Source organism: Lampris incognitus, chromosome 3, assembly GCF_029633865.1.
Source record: "Lampris incognitus isolate fLamInc1 chromosome 3, fLamInc1.hap2, whole genome shotgun sequence".
NCBI lineage: Eukaryota > Metazoa > Chordata > Actinopteri > Lampriformes > Lampridae > Lampris > Lampris incognitus.
Window position 1 is genome coordinate 14785066 of NC_079213.1, and position 15651 is coordinate 14800716.

Genomic DNA, 15651 nt, shown 5'->3' on the forward strand with positions numbered 1-15651 from the left:
TAATGTCTTGCCCAAGGACACCTCAGCAGGGCACACACTTGAGTCCACGCATGTGAAAGTCAGCCTGGGAATGACGTTTTCTTCAATGATGCCAGTATTTTATGCTTGACTTTTTAAAGCTCCTTTTATAGAAGACCATGATTGTAGTGATTACAAGACAAGATGAACTTTATTTATCCCAGAGGGAAATTCAACGTTGCCATCGCAGCTGGACCATACAGACAATATGCAGTTGTCATTTAGTACAAACCCCCCCCGCAAAAAATAGGTGTAGTAAATGCATTTATAATGTATATATGTATATGTTGGCAGTGTTAATGTTGTGTTAATAATTTTACCGCCATCATCTAGTTTTAGATGCTCAGCTCCCACTGTCCTCCCTGCGTCTCTTGGTTCCTCCATTATGGCTGATGTCAGCTTGTATGTGGCAGGTGGCTGAACAGCGTAAGATAGACCAGTATGGAAAACTGGCCGACTTCATCACTTTGGTGACAGAGATGGTTCCTGACCGTATGAGTCCCAAGCAGAGTTCTCAACTCATCATTGGACTGAGAGCCAGGGTAAGAGAAAAGAGATATCCATCATTTGTGGGTTGATGTGTTACAATGTTACAATTTAATTTAGCAGACGCTTTTATCCAGAGCGACGCACATCTGAGAGTTAATACAACACAAGCAACAATCTAGTCAGGCGGTGACAATGCAAGTAAGTGCCAAAAACTAGGTTCAAGTCCGATAGCACATAGGTGTCGACAGGCAGTGCACAAAGGGTGCATATAAGCGAATTTCTTTTATTTTTTATGTAGTGTTAGTGATATGTAGTGTTCATAATATCTTTGCCCTTTGTGTCTGTCCACCAACACATTTTTCAAAACCCGTCAAAGTAGATGAAAAAACAAACACACAAGAGTCACGCGGGCTGTGAGACAAAACAAATAGTTCATTGACTCTGATCAAGAAAGGCGTTTTGAGTTATGGTCCATAGGAGAGGTTGTCATCCTCTTAATGCCTTGTGGTTACGGAGGATGAGCTGATGTTTGGTTTACATAGGATTGTATTGATATATTGAATGTTAAATGGCACATTAAAGTATTTGTTCACCAATGTTTCATTTTGTTTCTCAGTTCATCTTAGAGTTGCTACAGAGGACGGAGCTGTTTGACTCTCAAGTCATCGATGAACATCTGAACAGGATTCGACTTGGGACAAAACTCTGCTTGAAAGAAGAGGTAGGGAAAGCTTAGTGTAAATTTGTCATAAACCTCAGTGACAAAATGAACAATTCAGGAACACTTGATTAAAGAAAATGTGGGCATCCGGGTAGCGTAGGGGTCTATTCCGTTGCCTACCAACACGAGGATTGTTGGTTTGAATCCCCGTGTTACCTCCGGCTTGGTCGGACATCCCTACAGACACAATTGGCCGTGTCTGCAGGTGGGAAGCCGGATGTGGTTATGCGTCCTGGTCGCTGCACTAGCGCCTCCTCTGGTCGGTCTGGGCACTTGTTCAGGGGGGGGGGACTGGGGGGAATAGCATGATCCTCCCACATGCTATGTCCCCCTGGCAAAACTCACTGTCAGGTGAAAAGAAGCAGCTGGTGACTCCACATGTATCAGAGGAGCCATGTGGTAGTCTGCAGCCCTCCCTGGATCGGCAGAGGGGGTGGAGCAGTGATTGGGACGGTTCGGAAGAATGAGGTAATTGGCCGGATACAATTGGGAGAAAAAGGGGGGAAAATGTAAAAAAATATATATATAGAGAGAGAGAGAGAGAGAGAGAGAGAGAGAGAGAGAAAGAGAGAGAATATTATCAACCAATAAACTACCTTCCTGTGAAAAGTAAAATCTTTCTGTTTTGTCAGATTAAGAATTTAATTTACAGTTAGCCTGTCTGAGGTAGAATTTGAATGGAAAAAACATCCTGTCTAATAGGAAGCCTTCCTCTGTACTTTAGTCCATGGGCCAGACGATATTTCGGTACACTCAAGGTGGCAAAACTAACTTATAATTTTTGAAAGGATCCATGTCTGTAGATGATATTTTGGTATGATAACCATTCCTGAGTGGCAGCTGTATCACAGTTATCAGCTCATGAAGTTAACCACCCGCTAAACTAAATTGCATTTTAGACGCTGGTGCATATCCTGGTTTAGCCTCATGGTCACGACATTTTTCAATGTTCTATAATATTGTCTTTGGTATCATTTTAAAGGGGACCTTCTTAGCTTTCATTCTAGCCCTGTTGTGGATATTTCTCACAAATATAGAGGTCACTTGAGCTCTTCAACCCGTCAATAACACACATCTTTCTGCAATGTTCGCCTAAACTATATACTTTCTTTTAGCCCTGTGGCATCTAGGAATATCAGGGACACAAAACACAAAAACTGGAATACTCACAGGACTGTAAAGATTCAGAAAATGTATAATATACCCATACTATTTCATTGTGTGAGGTGATTGTGAGCCTTAAATGAGAACTAGACCAAAGCCAGTTAGGTCACAAACTGGTCTCTATACATTTGTTTAAATACACAATCAAAATACATGATAAAAAGGAATACCATAGTGAGGTAATGAACTATTTTAATATTTTAAACAACATTGACATTTACATATACTTAGTCAATGATACATGTAATCCCATATCATTAGTGGGTATATGTAATGGTAATGGGTAGGGTAATGGGTATATGTGAATATGGTTACATTATTGTTATCAAGCTCTGGGTAACCAAGTCCAGAATCAACATCCTGTGCATCAATAGACTACTACCACAGTAATACCATCAGAATCATCACACTGTCATTCATCAAACTGCTCGTTTCTCTCATCATCTGACTCCCCAAGTTCAAAGTCCAGTTCTGGACCATCCTGCTGTTTTTGGTTACTGCAGGTCTGTAACCTGCACCTGTCTGTGCATGGAAGTCCATTTGACAGGCACATGCAGCTTGGCATTTTGCATGAATGCACACACTTGCATGTTAGCATTTCCAAGACCACATCTGGTGCAGGTGGGGAGCGCATCCAGTAAATGGCCAGCTTGCCTTCATCGTCTGTCCATCCATACTCAGTAGGGCTTGGCACCACAGGGTTAGCCTGCAGACAGCACTTCCATATTGCTGCCTGATAGTTGGCTCGTTGAACATGCATAAAGAGACAGTCTCTACATGGTGGCAGCTGGCTGGACTCAACCTCTCCCCTTTTGGTACAGAAGAGCTGGTAACGCAGTTTGTTCACCTCAGCAGTGCTGCTATTAGCAACATACATCCGACAGGTGAACTGCTCAATTTTCTGGAACAGCTCATCACTCACATTCCATGTCTGTCCCAGTTGACTAAAAGTCTCTTGGCAGGAAGTGTGCTTTCTCACTATCTTCAGGGCATTCAGCTTCCCTCGACCAGCGAATGCACTGACAGTGTCGCAGCCTGTGAAGGCATGTAAGCCAATTAGGCTGTCACAGATGCTGTCTCCAAGTGAACTTGCCAGTTTGGTGATGTCGACAAACCGTGTGCGGTTCTGAGTCCCACACTTCTGGTAGATGGGACAGGTGATGTCCTTCTGGAAGCCAAGACAAAGCACCATGACATCAGTGTCCTCAGCTGTGATGATAACTGACTTTGAGCCCGCATTTGCTGCATGCAATGCATGCAGGAGCAGACGGGTGTCAGCTTCTTCATGTGTGGAGTGCAGTTCTGCTGCTTCCTCACACCTATCTTCTGTCAACTTGTAGCAGGTTTCCTCACAGGTCATGTACAACACCTTGCCATGCAGCATAGCTCTGTATCGTGGGAGTTTCCACTCTTCCACCAGAAACTTGATGAGACTGGTCTTGTTGGAGGAACTGCACAGAAATTTTCTCCAATGCTGGACGTGGTGTCCCCCTGCAAGATTCTTGTACTGGAGAGTGATGTCTCCACCCCGGTTCAGTCGTTCAGCATCTTTGATCGAAGTCTGGTGATAGACATCAAAAACAACATCAATCCTCCCACTCTGTGCTCCCTCATGGAGGACCTGGGTCAAGGCTGACTCTGCCACCTGTGCAAAGGTTTTGTTGTTGCCATTCATTTTTTGGACCAGGCTCATCCCATCAATGATGGAAGTAGATGGGATTGGGATGTCTTCTGCAGGAGATACATTCTTTTCAAGCTCTCTGGCAAGTGCAGCCTTGTTTGTTTTTCGTAAGGACCCATCAGCATTTGCCAGTGCCCATGGTAGTGGGCCCAATGGGTAGGCAAGGACATCCTTCAGATTCACCTTCCTGCTTTCAGCCACCAGGATCATGTGACTGAAAAGGTTTCTATCTGCCTTCAGAACCACATCCTGTGCTTTCTTTCCATGAGCTTGTTTTGTGCTGACATTGGAAAATGTTTTCAGACTTTGCTTGGTCATCTTGTCGTGGAATTTCCGAGGTGGTGGGTCTGCATCTAACCTTGTTTGCTGGAATGCTTGGTAGGCCTCTTCTCCTTTCTCAAGAGCTCTCAAGAGATCTATGGTCACATCAGGTGGAGCCATGTTGCCAGTGGAGAGGCTAACCAAATCAATCTCATCAGGGGACATAGGATTGAGCCAGTTATTCTCCATAAGGTCCATGAGAGACTGGACATCTGCTTCATCTCTCTTGATCCTTGGACTCTGTAGATCTGGATGAAACCATTTGCACCTGCCTTGACCTGTCAGGTCTCTCAGCTGTCTGAGGTACATGCTTCTATACTCAGCTGTGAGATAATATTTGGTCACAGCTCCTGGCTTCAAGCTGAATCCCTTTGTCCCTCCAGCTGTTTGGGTGTCTTTGTTCACCGTTTCTTCTATAGCTTGGTCAACAGGGATTCGGCCAAAGGGATTGGTGGAGCCCAGTTGGACTGAGAAGCCTCCTTCCATGAATTCTGTGTACACATCTGGGTGTGTGATGGGCAGCTCAGACATCTGGGCGTAGTAGTAGGGGAGGTAGCGTGCATAATTCATCCTGTCATAAGCAAAGCACCATGGGATCATTGCTCGAATGCTAGCCAAGTGTAGCATCCAGTCTCCCTCTCTGGATGCTCGGATGAGCCCCAACAAGATTTCAACCATGTCCAAATAGGACATCCAGAAGTTCGAGAGGCTGCCGTTTCCACCTCTAAGGAACTCACGGTAGACTTCAAATAGATCCATGATGCGTGTACAAGAGCTGTTCTCGAGGACCTCCTTCAAAGCATGTTGTGAGACTTCTTTCCCAAGGCTGTCAATGGTCTTCAGTGTCTCATTCAGGTGAACCATGTCATTCCTGTGAGTTTCTTCCAACCAGGACAGGAAACCATTCAAGGTCAGTCGCATGAGAGCCTCATACAGGAGCTTGTGTAGTCGCACTGCCCTGTTGTACTTGCGGCCATCCATAACACCAGCAATTGAGCCTTCTGCAATCATGCCAGACTCAATGCAGAGGTCTTTGAGTCCAGCATCTTGGAAACGCTTTCCTATTATTGCCAGCAGTGTGCAGATGGTGTGGAATACCCCAAGCCTAACGATGATATCATGGAACTTGTCATGGTGTTTCCATGTGATCTCGACAGCCTTCGCATACAGGGCTTGGTCAAAGACACAGACAATCTTCCTCAGGCCTAAGCACTGCATGATGCTCAGTGACTGGTTAAGCACCTCGTTGACAGTAGACATTTGTGTCGCTGGAGCATTGATGGTAGGCAGATAGCCTATATTGTCGGGGATGACCGTCATCTCTCCTCGAGTCAGGATGTTGAAGCCTGTCCAGCTGCTGACTGACTGTTCTTCTTGTTGTGACATGCGTGCTAGGACCCAAAGAAGGTTTTTCTCTCTGGCAAGCTTAGTATTGGCTGCAGTATCGGCATCTGACTTTTTGCTTTGTGGTGGCCCTACCCGTTGTCCAGCATTGTAAGTTGGTAACATTGGTGGGGGTCCATCAATGCTTCTCTTCTTTGTTTTGGGAACAGTGGGCATGGGTTGGACAGGAAGTGGGTTGACTGGCTTTGCTTGCACAGCAATCCCATTGACTCTGTGAGATGTTCCCTCACCACTGACAGTTTCTTCAAGACGGTCGATATTGTCCCAGGCTAAAGTTGTGAATATGCCAGGATGGATGTTAGCTGGAAGGGCAATGCCACTCCCTGATGATGAGAGTTTCTGGAGACACAGGGCAGTGTTGATCTCTTCCATCTGTGAATAGGACACACTGTGACCAAGTCGGTTGAGGATGTTTATCAACTCTACATTTCCTGTCAACGATTTGACACTGAATGGCAGAACAATGTGCTTGGAAGGCTTGGTATTTCCACATGTCACTGCATATACTATGTCATGGCCAAATGACTGCAGAAGGCACTGCACTCTCTGGGATGCATGATCAGGATCATTTGAGCCTGTGAGTAGAGAGTACAGGAAGATAATGAGCGACTCTGGAATGGTAGGACATTCTGCTTCTGGTTTGACTTCAGGCGGCCAGGTTTGAGGAACATCTTGACTTTTAATGTCTGCTCTCAATTTGATGGCTGCTTTGGCTATAACATCTTGTGCACTGACACTTTTCAGGGTCTGCAGCTCCCTTTTGAGAGACTGATTTTCTTTGGCAAGTTCCCTCATGGACAAGTTATCGGGATAGAGGAGGAATTTTCCTTTCTCATCAGGGAATATCTGCAAGGCTCCAGCAAACTCACTCTCCAGGTTTCGCCTTATGTGCTTCTTGGTTGATTCCTTGACTTGGGCAATGCCTTGGGAGTTCATTGAAGCTACCAGTCTAGAAGAGAGATCAGTCATTGTCATCACTTGAGGATTGCCAAAAAGCTCCATCCTGATGAAGAGGAACAGCTCATTGTATGCCTTATTCACAGCAGCTTCATACTGGGCTGCAGCATCATCATCTTCATTGCTGGCAACCTCTCCTTTGGAAACCTCTTCTTTGGTGTAAAGTCTATAGCATGACCTGTGGTAGTGCCCTTCAGCTGCTACAAGGTCTCTACTCACAATGGCAAGGATTCTGCTGTCCCTTTTCTTTGTGGCTGCACTCCTGATCTTTGCATCAGCTCGCAGTTCTCGACACTGCACCAGTACTTCTCTCGTATTCTGTCTCTTGGAATATTTGCTGTTTTTCTGACAAAATATGCACTCTGCATCATAAGTCCTAGATGTACTTGGAGCATGTCGAGCTACTCTCTTAGATTGTTTCTCTTCAGCAGAGACACAACTTTTCTTTTCTTTTGCAAGGAGGCCATCAAGAATTTGCTTCATAGTGAAGATACTGCGACACTTTCTGTGGTAGTAGATTGCTGGAATCTGTCCCTCAGGAATGTCTTTTGCCAGTTTCAAAACTGGTGCATGATTTCGTATCTGAGCTGCCCTGAGCAGAGTTCTCCATGAGTCGACACTTTGTAGTGAAACCAGCTTATCTGTATCATCAGAACAGTGGATAATGCACTCCCACCGTGGGCGCTTTGGTATTGGGTAAAAACTTGCTTGTTCACCAGTGGCCATATTCAGTCAGTTTTCACCTGCCACATACAAACAAATACATGTAACTTAGGTGTATGAACACTACTAAAACAAAGTTTACTTTGCTTCACCAGCGTCATATTACCATTATTTATCTTACATAGCCACAAATAGATACATTACCTAGTTGCTATGCAACAGCTGTATTTTGTCCACATGAGGCCGCTAAAATCAACACAAGATGAAAGTTCCTCATAGCCACTTTAACTAATCATATTTACATATACATTAAAAGAACATGCTAACATTATGGGAAATTAGCTTACAATCTTCTCCAGAGTGAGACAAGAAGATAGATACCAGTTTCCTCTATATGTGTTTAGTAGAAAGCTATCTGGCTGCACGTTAGCCTAGCTTAGCACAATGAATGGAAGTACACAGTACTGGTTATCCTTGGTTGTTGGCCAACTAAGAACTGTCCCAGAGTTTAAGCTAGGCTAATCAGTACCAGGGGTGTTGAAATGCTATATTTGTAAAAATCTGGGCAAATACACAATCATGAGAGGCACAGAAACAGGTTTCCTGAAAGAAAAATGAAATAGCTGCTCATTTGGAAAGGTTATCATGTATTATTTTACTTCTGTTAGTGTACCAAATAAAATGGCACCAGTGAAGTTGTGTCACCTTGGGTGATATCGATATCTGGTCTGACCCATGGACTAACTAGCTTTGGTCTAGTTAGTTTCTTAGTAATAATGCCCTTCTAATTTAAGGTTCACAATCACCTCACACAATGAAATAGTATGCGTATATTATACATTTCCTGAATCTTTACAGTCCTGTGAGTATTCCAGTTTTTGTGTTTTGTGTCCCTGATATTCCTAGATGCCACAGGGCTAAAAGAAAGTATATAGTTTAGGCGAACATTGCAGAAAGATGTGTGTTATTGACGGGTTGAAGAGCTCAAGTGACCTCTATATTTGTGAGAAATATCCACAACAGGGCTTGAATGAAAGCTAAGAAGGTCCCCTTTAAAATGATACCAAAGACAATATTATAGAACATTGAAAAATGTCCTGACCATGAGGCTAAACCAGGATATGCACCAGCGTCTAAAATGCAATTTAGTTTAGCGGGTGGTTAACTTCATGAGCTGATAACTGTGATACAGCTGCCACTCAGGAATGGTTATCATACCAAAATATCATCTACAGACATGGATCCTTTCAAAAATTATAAGTAAGTTTTGCCACCTTGAGTGTACCGAAATAGGAAATTTTGGGCTCTGGCCCATGGACTACTTCTTACAGGATGTAGGAAGGGAGGTGAAGATTTCAAAGTCAGCGTTTGTTGAACTGGTCCAGACTTTAATCAGTGATCCATCTGAAAAGAAAAGGTTTTTTGAGGCGCGCTCTGCTCCCAACTCTTCCATTTCTACCCATTAAACCTTTCAACGTATGTATGCTTTCTCTCACCATTTATATCATAGAATTAGAGTGGATCACAAAGCATTCGTGCTATTTTCCCCCCCCTTATAAAGCATGTATACCCAGAACAGTATGGCGATCGCTTTGACAAGGCACTCCAGATTCTGATGTGGCAGTTCTTCTCCAGACTGGAGGAGTTCCTCCCTGTACCAACTTTCTCACAGGTAGGCAGAAAAAGACTTGATTCAGAAATTACCACCTGCTAAATACTGGTTCATTCAACTCTGGCCGGTAAAATGTTCCATTAGTCCAGCCACCTTGGCAAGCAACCAGTCGCAATAAGCAAGCCCAACAATTTTCTCAAACCTGTTTGGCTACTACTGATAATGTTAGAAGTGGCTTGTGAAATTTGGGATGTGCTCACCAATATCCATCCATCCATTATCCAAGCCACTTATCCTAATTAGGGTTGCGGGATGCTGGAGTCATTGGGCAGCTGCCGGGGAAACACCCTGGACAGGCCGCCAGTCCATCACAGGGCTGACACATTCACACCTAGGGACAATTTAGTATGGCTGATACACCTGACCTACATGTCTTTGGACTGTGGGAGGAAATTAGGGCTGAACGATTTGGGAAAAATATCTAATTGCGATTTTTCTGACAGATATTGCGATTTGATTTGCGATATAATTTTTGAAAATCAAACTTCAGTTCATTATTCACTGTATAATACACCACTTGAGCACGTTGAAATTTTAATTGTTCTTTATAATATTCCAAGGAGGAGAGTGAAAATATATTAATAGAGTCAAAATGTATTTATTAAAACAAAAAATGGTATAGAACATACACATATGAAGACACATAGAACAATTCTCACAAAGCTTTGACTGGTGTAATGTTCAACACGTTTCAATTCACCCTCAACTTTTCCCCTGCATTTGTCATAAAGCTGAGGGATTGCCGCTTGGCTAAAATATGTCCTGGATGGAAGCATGTATCTTTTGTCCATCGTTTTTATGAGATTTCGAAAGCCATCTTTGGACACCATATTTATTGCCACCATGTCTTTGGCGAGTTAATGAGTGAAGGCGCTTATTATCTTGCGGTGTCTCCGCGAACTCATCATACGGGGTAGCAGCTACAAAAGACCCCGAAATTGTAGTTTGCCTACTTTTATCTGTTGTGGTTGCAGCAGCACCACTTTCCTCAGTCTTCTTTTTCGAACACTCATCGTATAGGTGTTTATAATGGCCTTTCAAGTGCTGGTACAAGTTTGTTGCATTACCTCGGGTGGTAGCCACTGTTCCGATGGCAGGTTTTGTAGAGCACTGTTGTTTGCTGCACATCATTTTTGGAAAATCCAAAATATTCCCAAATAATCGAAGTGCCACCCTTCTTTGGCACTAACTCTTCAGGTGCTTCTCCTTCTGTGGCACTGGCAGCCATTTCTAATCTCTTTTCTCTATATCTGTGATTCCTACACCACGAGTTTCCTAAACGCTCACACACGTGTTTTGTTGTTTGTGGGCATACTCGATCGCTGTAAGTATGGCCACTTCTGATAGGTGAGTGTGTCTCCTATGTGAGGAGCACTGATTGGTGAGTATGACTGTCACACAAGAAGGATGCCACAGACTGATTCCTGCGGTCAACAGGCCCACACGAATTTTTAAACCATATACAACTGATTTATGACCATATCAGAGTCACGAGCGGCAGAATTAATCGCAGTCTTTGCGGTTAGCTAATCACGTTAGTTCAAATCGCGATTTCGATTAGAATTCGATTAATCGTTCAGCTCTAGAGGAAACCGGAGCATCCGGAGGAAACCCACGCAGACATGGGGAGAACACGCAAACTCCACACAGAGGACGACCTGGGATGACCCCCAAGGTTGGACAAACCTGGGGTTCGAACTCAGAACCTTGTTGCTGTGAGGTGACGGCGCTAACCACTGTGCCACCATGCCGCCTGTCCTCACCAATATGATCCATGGAATAAAAAGACTGTTTGCCTTCCTATCCCATTTATTATTCATTTAACATATCCATTAACATTTATTTCTGTTTTTTGCTTTGTTCTCTCTGTTTGTGTATGTTTATGGTGGTGTCGTTTTTGGAAATTTGGATAGGTTTTTATCTTTTGTGTTGTACTGCTGTGGGCTGGGTGAAATGAAATTGTTTCTTTTTTGTACTCAAGTACATGATAGAAATGACAATAAAATGTTCTTGATTCTTGATCTTGATTTTAACTCAAATTAGTATTATTTAATTTGCTATACTCACCTGTAAAACATGAACTTTTAAAGTTCATGGAGGTATTAATAAGTGTGAACTGTAATAATAATAGCTCTGTGATGGCCTGGGGGCCTGTCTAGGGTGTTTCCCCACCTGCCGCCCAATGACTGTTGGGATAGGCTCCAGCATCCCCACAACCCTGAGAGGAGGATAAGTGGTTTGGATAATGAATGGATAATAATAATAACTTTATTTATATAGCAGTTAGGGTGGCATGGTTGCGCAGTGATTAGCGTGGTCGCCTTACAGCAAGGAGGTCCTGGGTTCGAGCCCCGGGGTAGTCCAACCTTGGGGGTCATCCGAGGTTGTCCTGTGTGGAGTTTGCATGTTCTCTCCATGTCTGCGTGGGTTTCCTCCGGGTGCTCCAGGTTCCTCCTACAGTCCAAAGACATGTAGGTCAGTTGAATCGGCTGTACTAAATTGTCCCTAGGTGTAACTGTGTGTGTGTCGGCCCTATGATGGTCTGGTGGCCTGTCCAGGGTGTCTCCCTGCCTGCCGCCCAGTGACTGCTGAGATAGGCTCTAGCATCCCCGTGACCCTGAGTAGGATAAGCGGTTTGGATAATGGATGGATGTATATTAAAGCACTTTTCTAAAACGATGTTACAAAGTGCTTTACAAAGAAATAAAATCAGACAATAAGAATAAGACAAAATAAGCAAGAGTAAAAATAAAAACAATAAATGAATAGAAAAAAATCAAACATTTGTTAAACAAGATTTAAAAGAAGCTACAGACTTGGTTTGTCTTAGTTCGACAGAAAGAGAGTTCCATAGTCTGGCGGCTTTAACAGCAAAAGCCTGATCACCCTTTGTGACAAACAGAGACCTGGGAATAAACCAGCAGGGTTCCACCTGCAGATCCTAATGGCCCGAGAGGGCGTATACCAGATCAATACATCAGAAATGTATGTAGGAGCAAGACCATTTAAAGCCTTGAGGTTTTAAATGGTTTGTATGTCTGTAAAGATGCCAAAATGTAGTTGTTCTTTGTACTTGCCCATTAAACGACATATTTTATTACAAATGAGTTTCAACCATAGAGTCATGTGGCCTGGGGATTGAAAATGATATTCAACTTTATAAAACAACAAAAAAAGCCGTGGTCTTGAAAAGTGAGGATGATTGACAAGGAAAATCCGTCTGATTCCTTTAATACTGATTTATTCTTCTGTTTCCAGGTAGCTTCCAGTTTTGACCTTTCTCCACTCGATCTCCAGATGGAGCAGTTTATCTCTGATACCAAAGCTCTAAGGGAGCTTTTACAGCATCAAAAATGGCAGCAAAATCTGGCAAAAAGTATGAACCTGTTTTACGGTTAAAGTATATATTTTTTCCGACTTTTATGCTTAGGATGCATTAATACAATTTCATTTAACTGATAATAGGGGTTCAGAGTGCTAACATTAAGTGTTTTGGTCAATACCAGGAAGAGATCTGATCATTGACTATTAGCAAACAGTCCAAAGTAAGATGGAGTTAACAGTTCCTGAGCAAAAGTGATTGCCATAAAGTGTAATAAAGTGTAAAGTGTGTTCTCTATTGAAGACTTGTAACACTCTTGATTGAATATACATAGTGAGTGGATTTGCTTCGATTTCAGACATGTTACCAATGACTTTTGCTATTGCTGTTTCATGAGCGCTGAAATTCTCTGATCCAGTATCTCCCCACTGTCCAACACTAGCAATGTTTGTTGCACTAAAAACTTAAGCAAAATCCACAACTGGTGGCTTTGTTGCTTGAATGCCACCATTAACCCAGTGGTTCTCCGTTTATCAGATCAATTCTGCTGCATGGCAGACACCATCCTGTCCACACTGGCATCCAAAGCAACTAAGACGGCACCAGTGGCAGGCGAAGACCGAGTTGCACACACAACAGAGAGGAGCGATGCGGAGAGCCAACAAAAGGCCAAACAATCCCTTATACCAAAAACAGAAAAGGAAGAAAGAGCGATATCAGAACAAGAACTCACCTTGACCATGGACGTTGTACATGACAAGGAGGAGGAGGCGGCCACAGATGACAGCTCCAGTGAGGCTGTCGGGTCAACCTCGCTGCTGGAGGAAGAGGTGTTGTCTCCACGGACCTCCTCGCCATGCTGTGAAGAAAATGGCAGAGCAGGTGAGAAACCTTTAATGTAAAGGATGGTGCCGTTGTAATGGAAAAATACAAGCGTATACAGGTTCTGCTGTAACCTTTGTACAGAGATAAACCGAGCCACTTGTTTCTAGTTAGACGTCACGTACCACTCACATGTTTTTGCATAGGACTTATGTTTTGCCTGCAACTGACCCTTCCGCTGCTGTCGGCGCGTCCTTGGTGCTGAGACAGTGGTTGCTTTCTCCATGTTTACTTTAGTCTATAAGTGTACTTCCCACAACAAAGATGGCTGGTACGTGGCCTTCCTATGGCAGACGCAGATGGGGGGGCTGCTCCCTGTCTGGTGTCAGCAGAAAACCACATTCCATCCTGATATGCAAATTGTTTGTCTCATCCTATTAAAAAAAATCATGTATCTAATGCTCTGTGCTCATTCTGGCCTTGGCGAGACTGAGACCATGTACGTGGGATTTTCTGTGAATTAAACGTTTTAATCACAAAGTTTGCCACCATACCGTCAATTTTAAACCATTTCATTAATCGTCATATGTGGAGAAGCAATTTCTTGTAATTCTATGTAGCTGTTTGGTGTTTCTCTAAAGAAAGTGTGAATAGCAAGTAAATAGAAAAATATAATCAAATTGTAGGTTACAAAATTATTCAGATAGAGCCAAAACATTGAACTTGCTCAAGTGGATTTAGGTGTAATGTTTAGGCTTACTTGAAACATGGTATCGCAGGTAATATAAGCAGCAACAGCAGCAAATGATTATCTATTGATGACATTCGAAAATGCCAGATGTTGACAAAAAACCTTCCTATTGAATTTGTGAGCCATCCTCGTTCTGTACGCCATTATAATTACAGACAGTATTTATGGATTTCTCATAAGCAGTGTAACCAGCCTCAAAAGGTCCATCATTCAAAAACCTCTTGGGATGAGTCATCTTTTGTGTATTTCTGTCCACAGGCCGGGCCCCAGGTTCGCTCTCCCAAGACACTGTTTCCCACCAGCCAGTTACTCAAGTGGGATCAGGGAAGCACCGGGAGTGTTCAGAGAACATGAAAGTACACCTGCGGAGTCACAATTTGAGGCACAGTTTAAATCCGTGCACTCAGTGACCTGTCCTGCGTGTGTGTAACCCACAGCCCGTCCCCTTGCTGTTTGTCGCATCTAGTCATGGGCCCTGTGTTTGCCACTGATGAGTAACATGGTTAAAAGCACATTTTTATCTGGTGCAAGTACATGGTGATAAAATAGATTCAAGGTGATCAAACTCTGAAAGGAAGAAACTTTTGTGTATGTGTGTGTATATGAGTGAGAAAATAATGCAAAGGGCCCCGTGGGGAAGAAAACTGATCTCAAAGGGGGATTAAACTGCGATTAACAAAGCTGGTAGTATTTTTTTTGAGAAAAGACCATATTTTCATAGAAATAATACAAAAATTCAGCTGTACAATACCATTAATTTCAAGGTTAGATTTATTAGCTTAGGTTAAAAAAAACAACAAGATATTGTAGCGATGGACGTTAAGTCTTTTATGATGTTTTTGGGTTAAAATTACAGATTTGCATTTTCCTTTCATGGGTTCTGTTCTCAATAGGCCAACAAAGATACCGTGTACAGCCATTTTTACCCCTTTTATGTAACCACATGTACAAAAAAATCTTATCACAGCACAAGTGTTTCCTTCTACTGGGTTGAAAAAAATATTTGCACATATGTTTAATTTCTTTATTAATTAATTTGGTCTTCATATTCTGGTGTTTGCAGAATGTCAATTTCTCTAATTTTGTTTAAATGTAGAAATCCAAACAAAGAGGTGTATAACAGAGGATGCACAGAACAACTTTGGAATAAAACGTTTGAAATGCATCTAAATACGGTCTCCCTTGCTTTCACTAGTTGGAGAGTTTGGGGTCTCCTTCTGTCAGACCAACGTGATAGAAAAGTCCAGGGGTGCCCAACCTTTTTTGAACCAAGATCTACTTTTACATTTGTCAGCCAGCCGAGATCTACCAGCCCAAATATGGAACCGTATTACCGCAATACCCATTCAATACACACGACAAACAGAAAATAATACAGCCACCATACAGTATAGTTTTCTGTTGGAAAAGTAGAAATAAATGTCATTCTCTACCTTGGACCTCTGGCACTGGGAGGAGGAGGCTAATTTTTCAGTCAGGGTTGTAGCAGCTGGTTGCAAGCCTTAGGCAGGCCAGAAGGTGGTCATCTGTCACTGTGGATCTGTACTTCGACTTGATGATCTTCATGTGAGAAAAAGCAGATTCACACAGGTAGGTTGATCCAAAAAGTGCTGTGAAGTTCATGGCACATCTCCGGAGGTTAGGGTACTTTTCCTGCAGCAGTAGC

The 15651-nt window shown here is 43.0% G+C and overlaps 1 protein-coding gene across 2 annotated transcripts in view; it reads left to right on the top strand.

Annotated features, from left to right (window-relative positions):
- LOC130110665 (uncharacterized) overlaps positions 1-15132 on the top strand; it is a 38866-nt gene extending 23734 nt beyond the window's left edge. Inside the window, exons 3-8 of one of the 2 annotated variants that reach the window (XM_056277833.1) lie at positions 352-560; positions 1124-1228; positions 8980-9090; positions 12349-12466; positions 12950-13294; positions 14244-15132. In XM_056277833.1, the coding sequence (XP_056133808.1) occupies positions 352-560; positions 1124-1228; positions 8980-9090; positions 12349-12466; positions 12950-13294; positions 14244-14395 (1040 nt within the window). In that variant the 3' untranslated portion in view covers positions 14396-15132. The remainder of the gene's footprint in view (positions 1-351; positions 561-1123; positions 1229-8979; positions 9091-12348; positions 12467-12949; positions 13295-14243) is intronic. The other variant, XM_056277834.1, reaches the window with a different exon arrangement.
- The last annotated feature ends 519 nt before the right edge of the window (positions 15133-15651 follow it).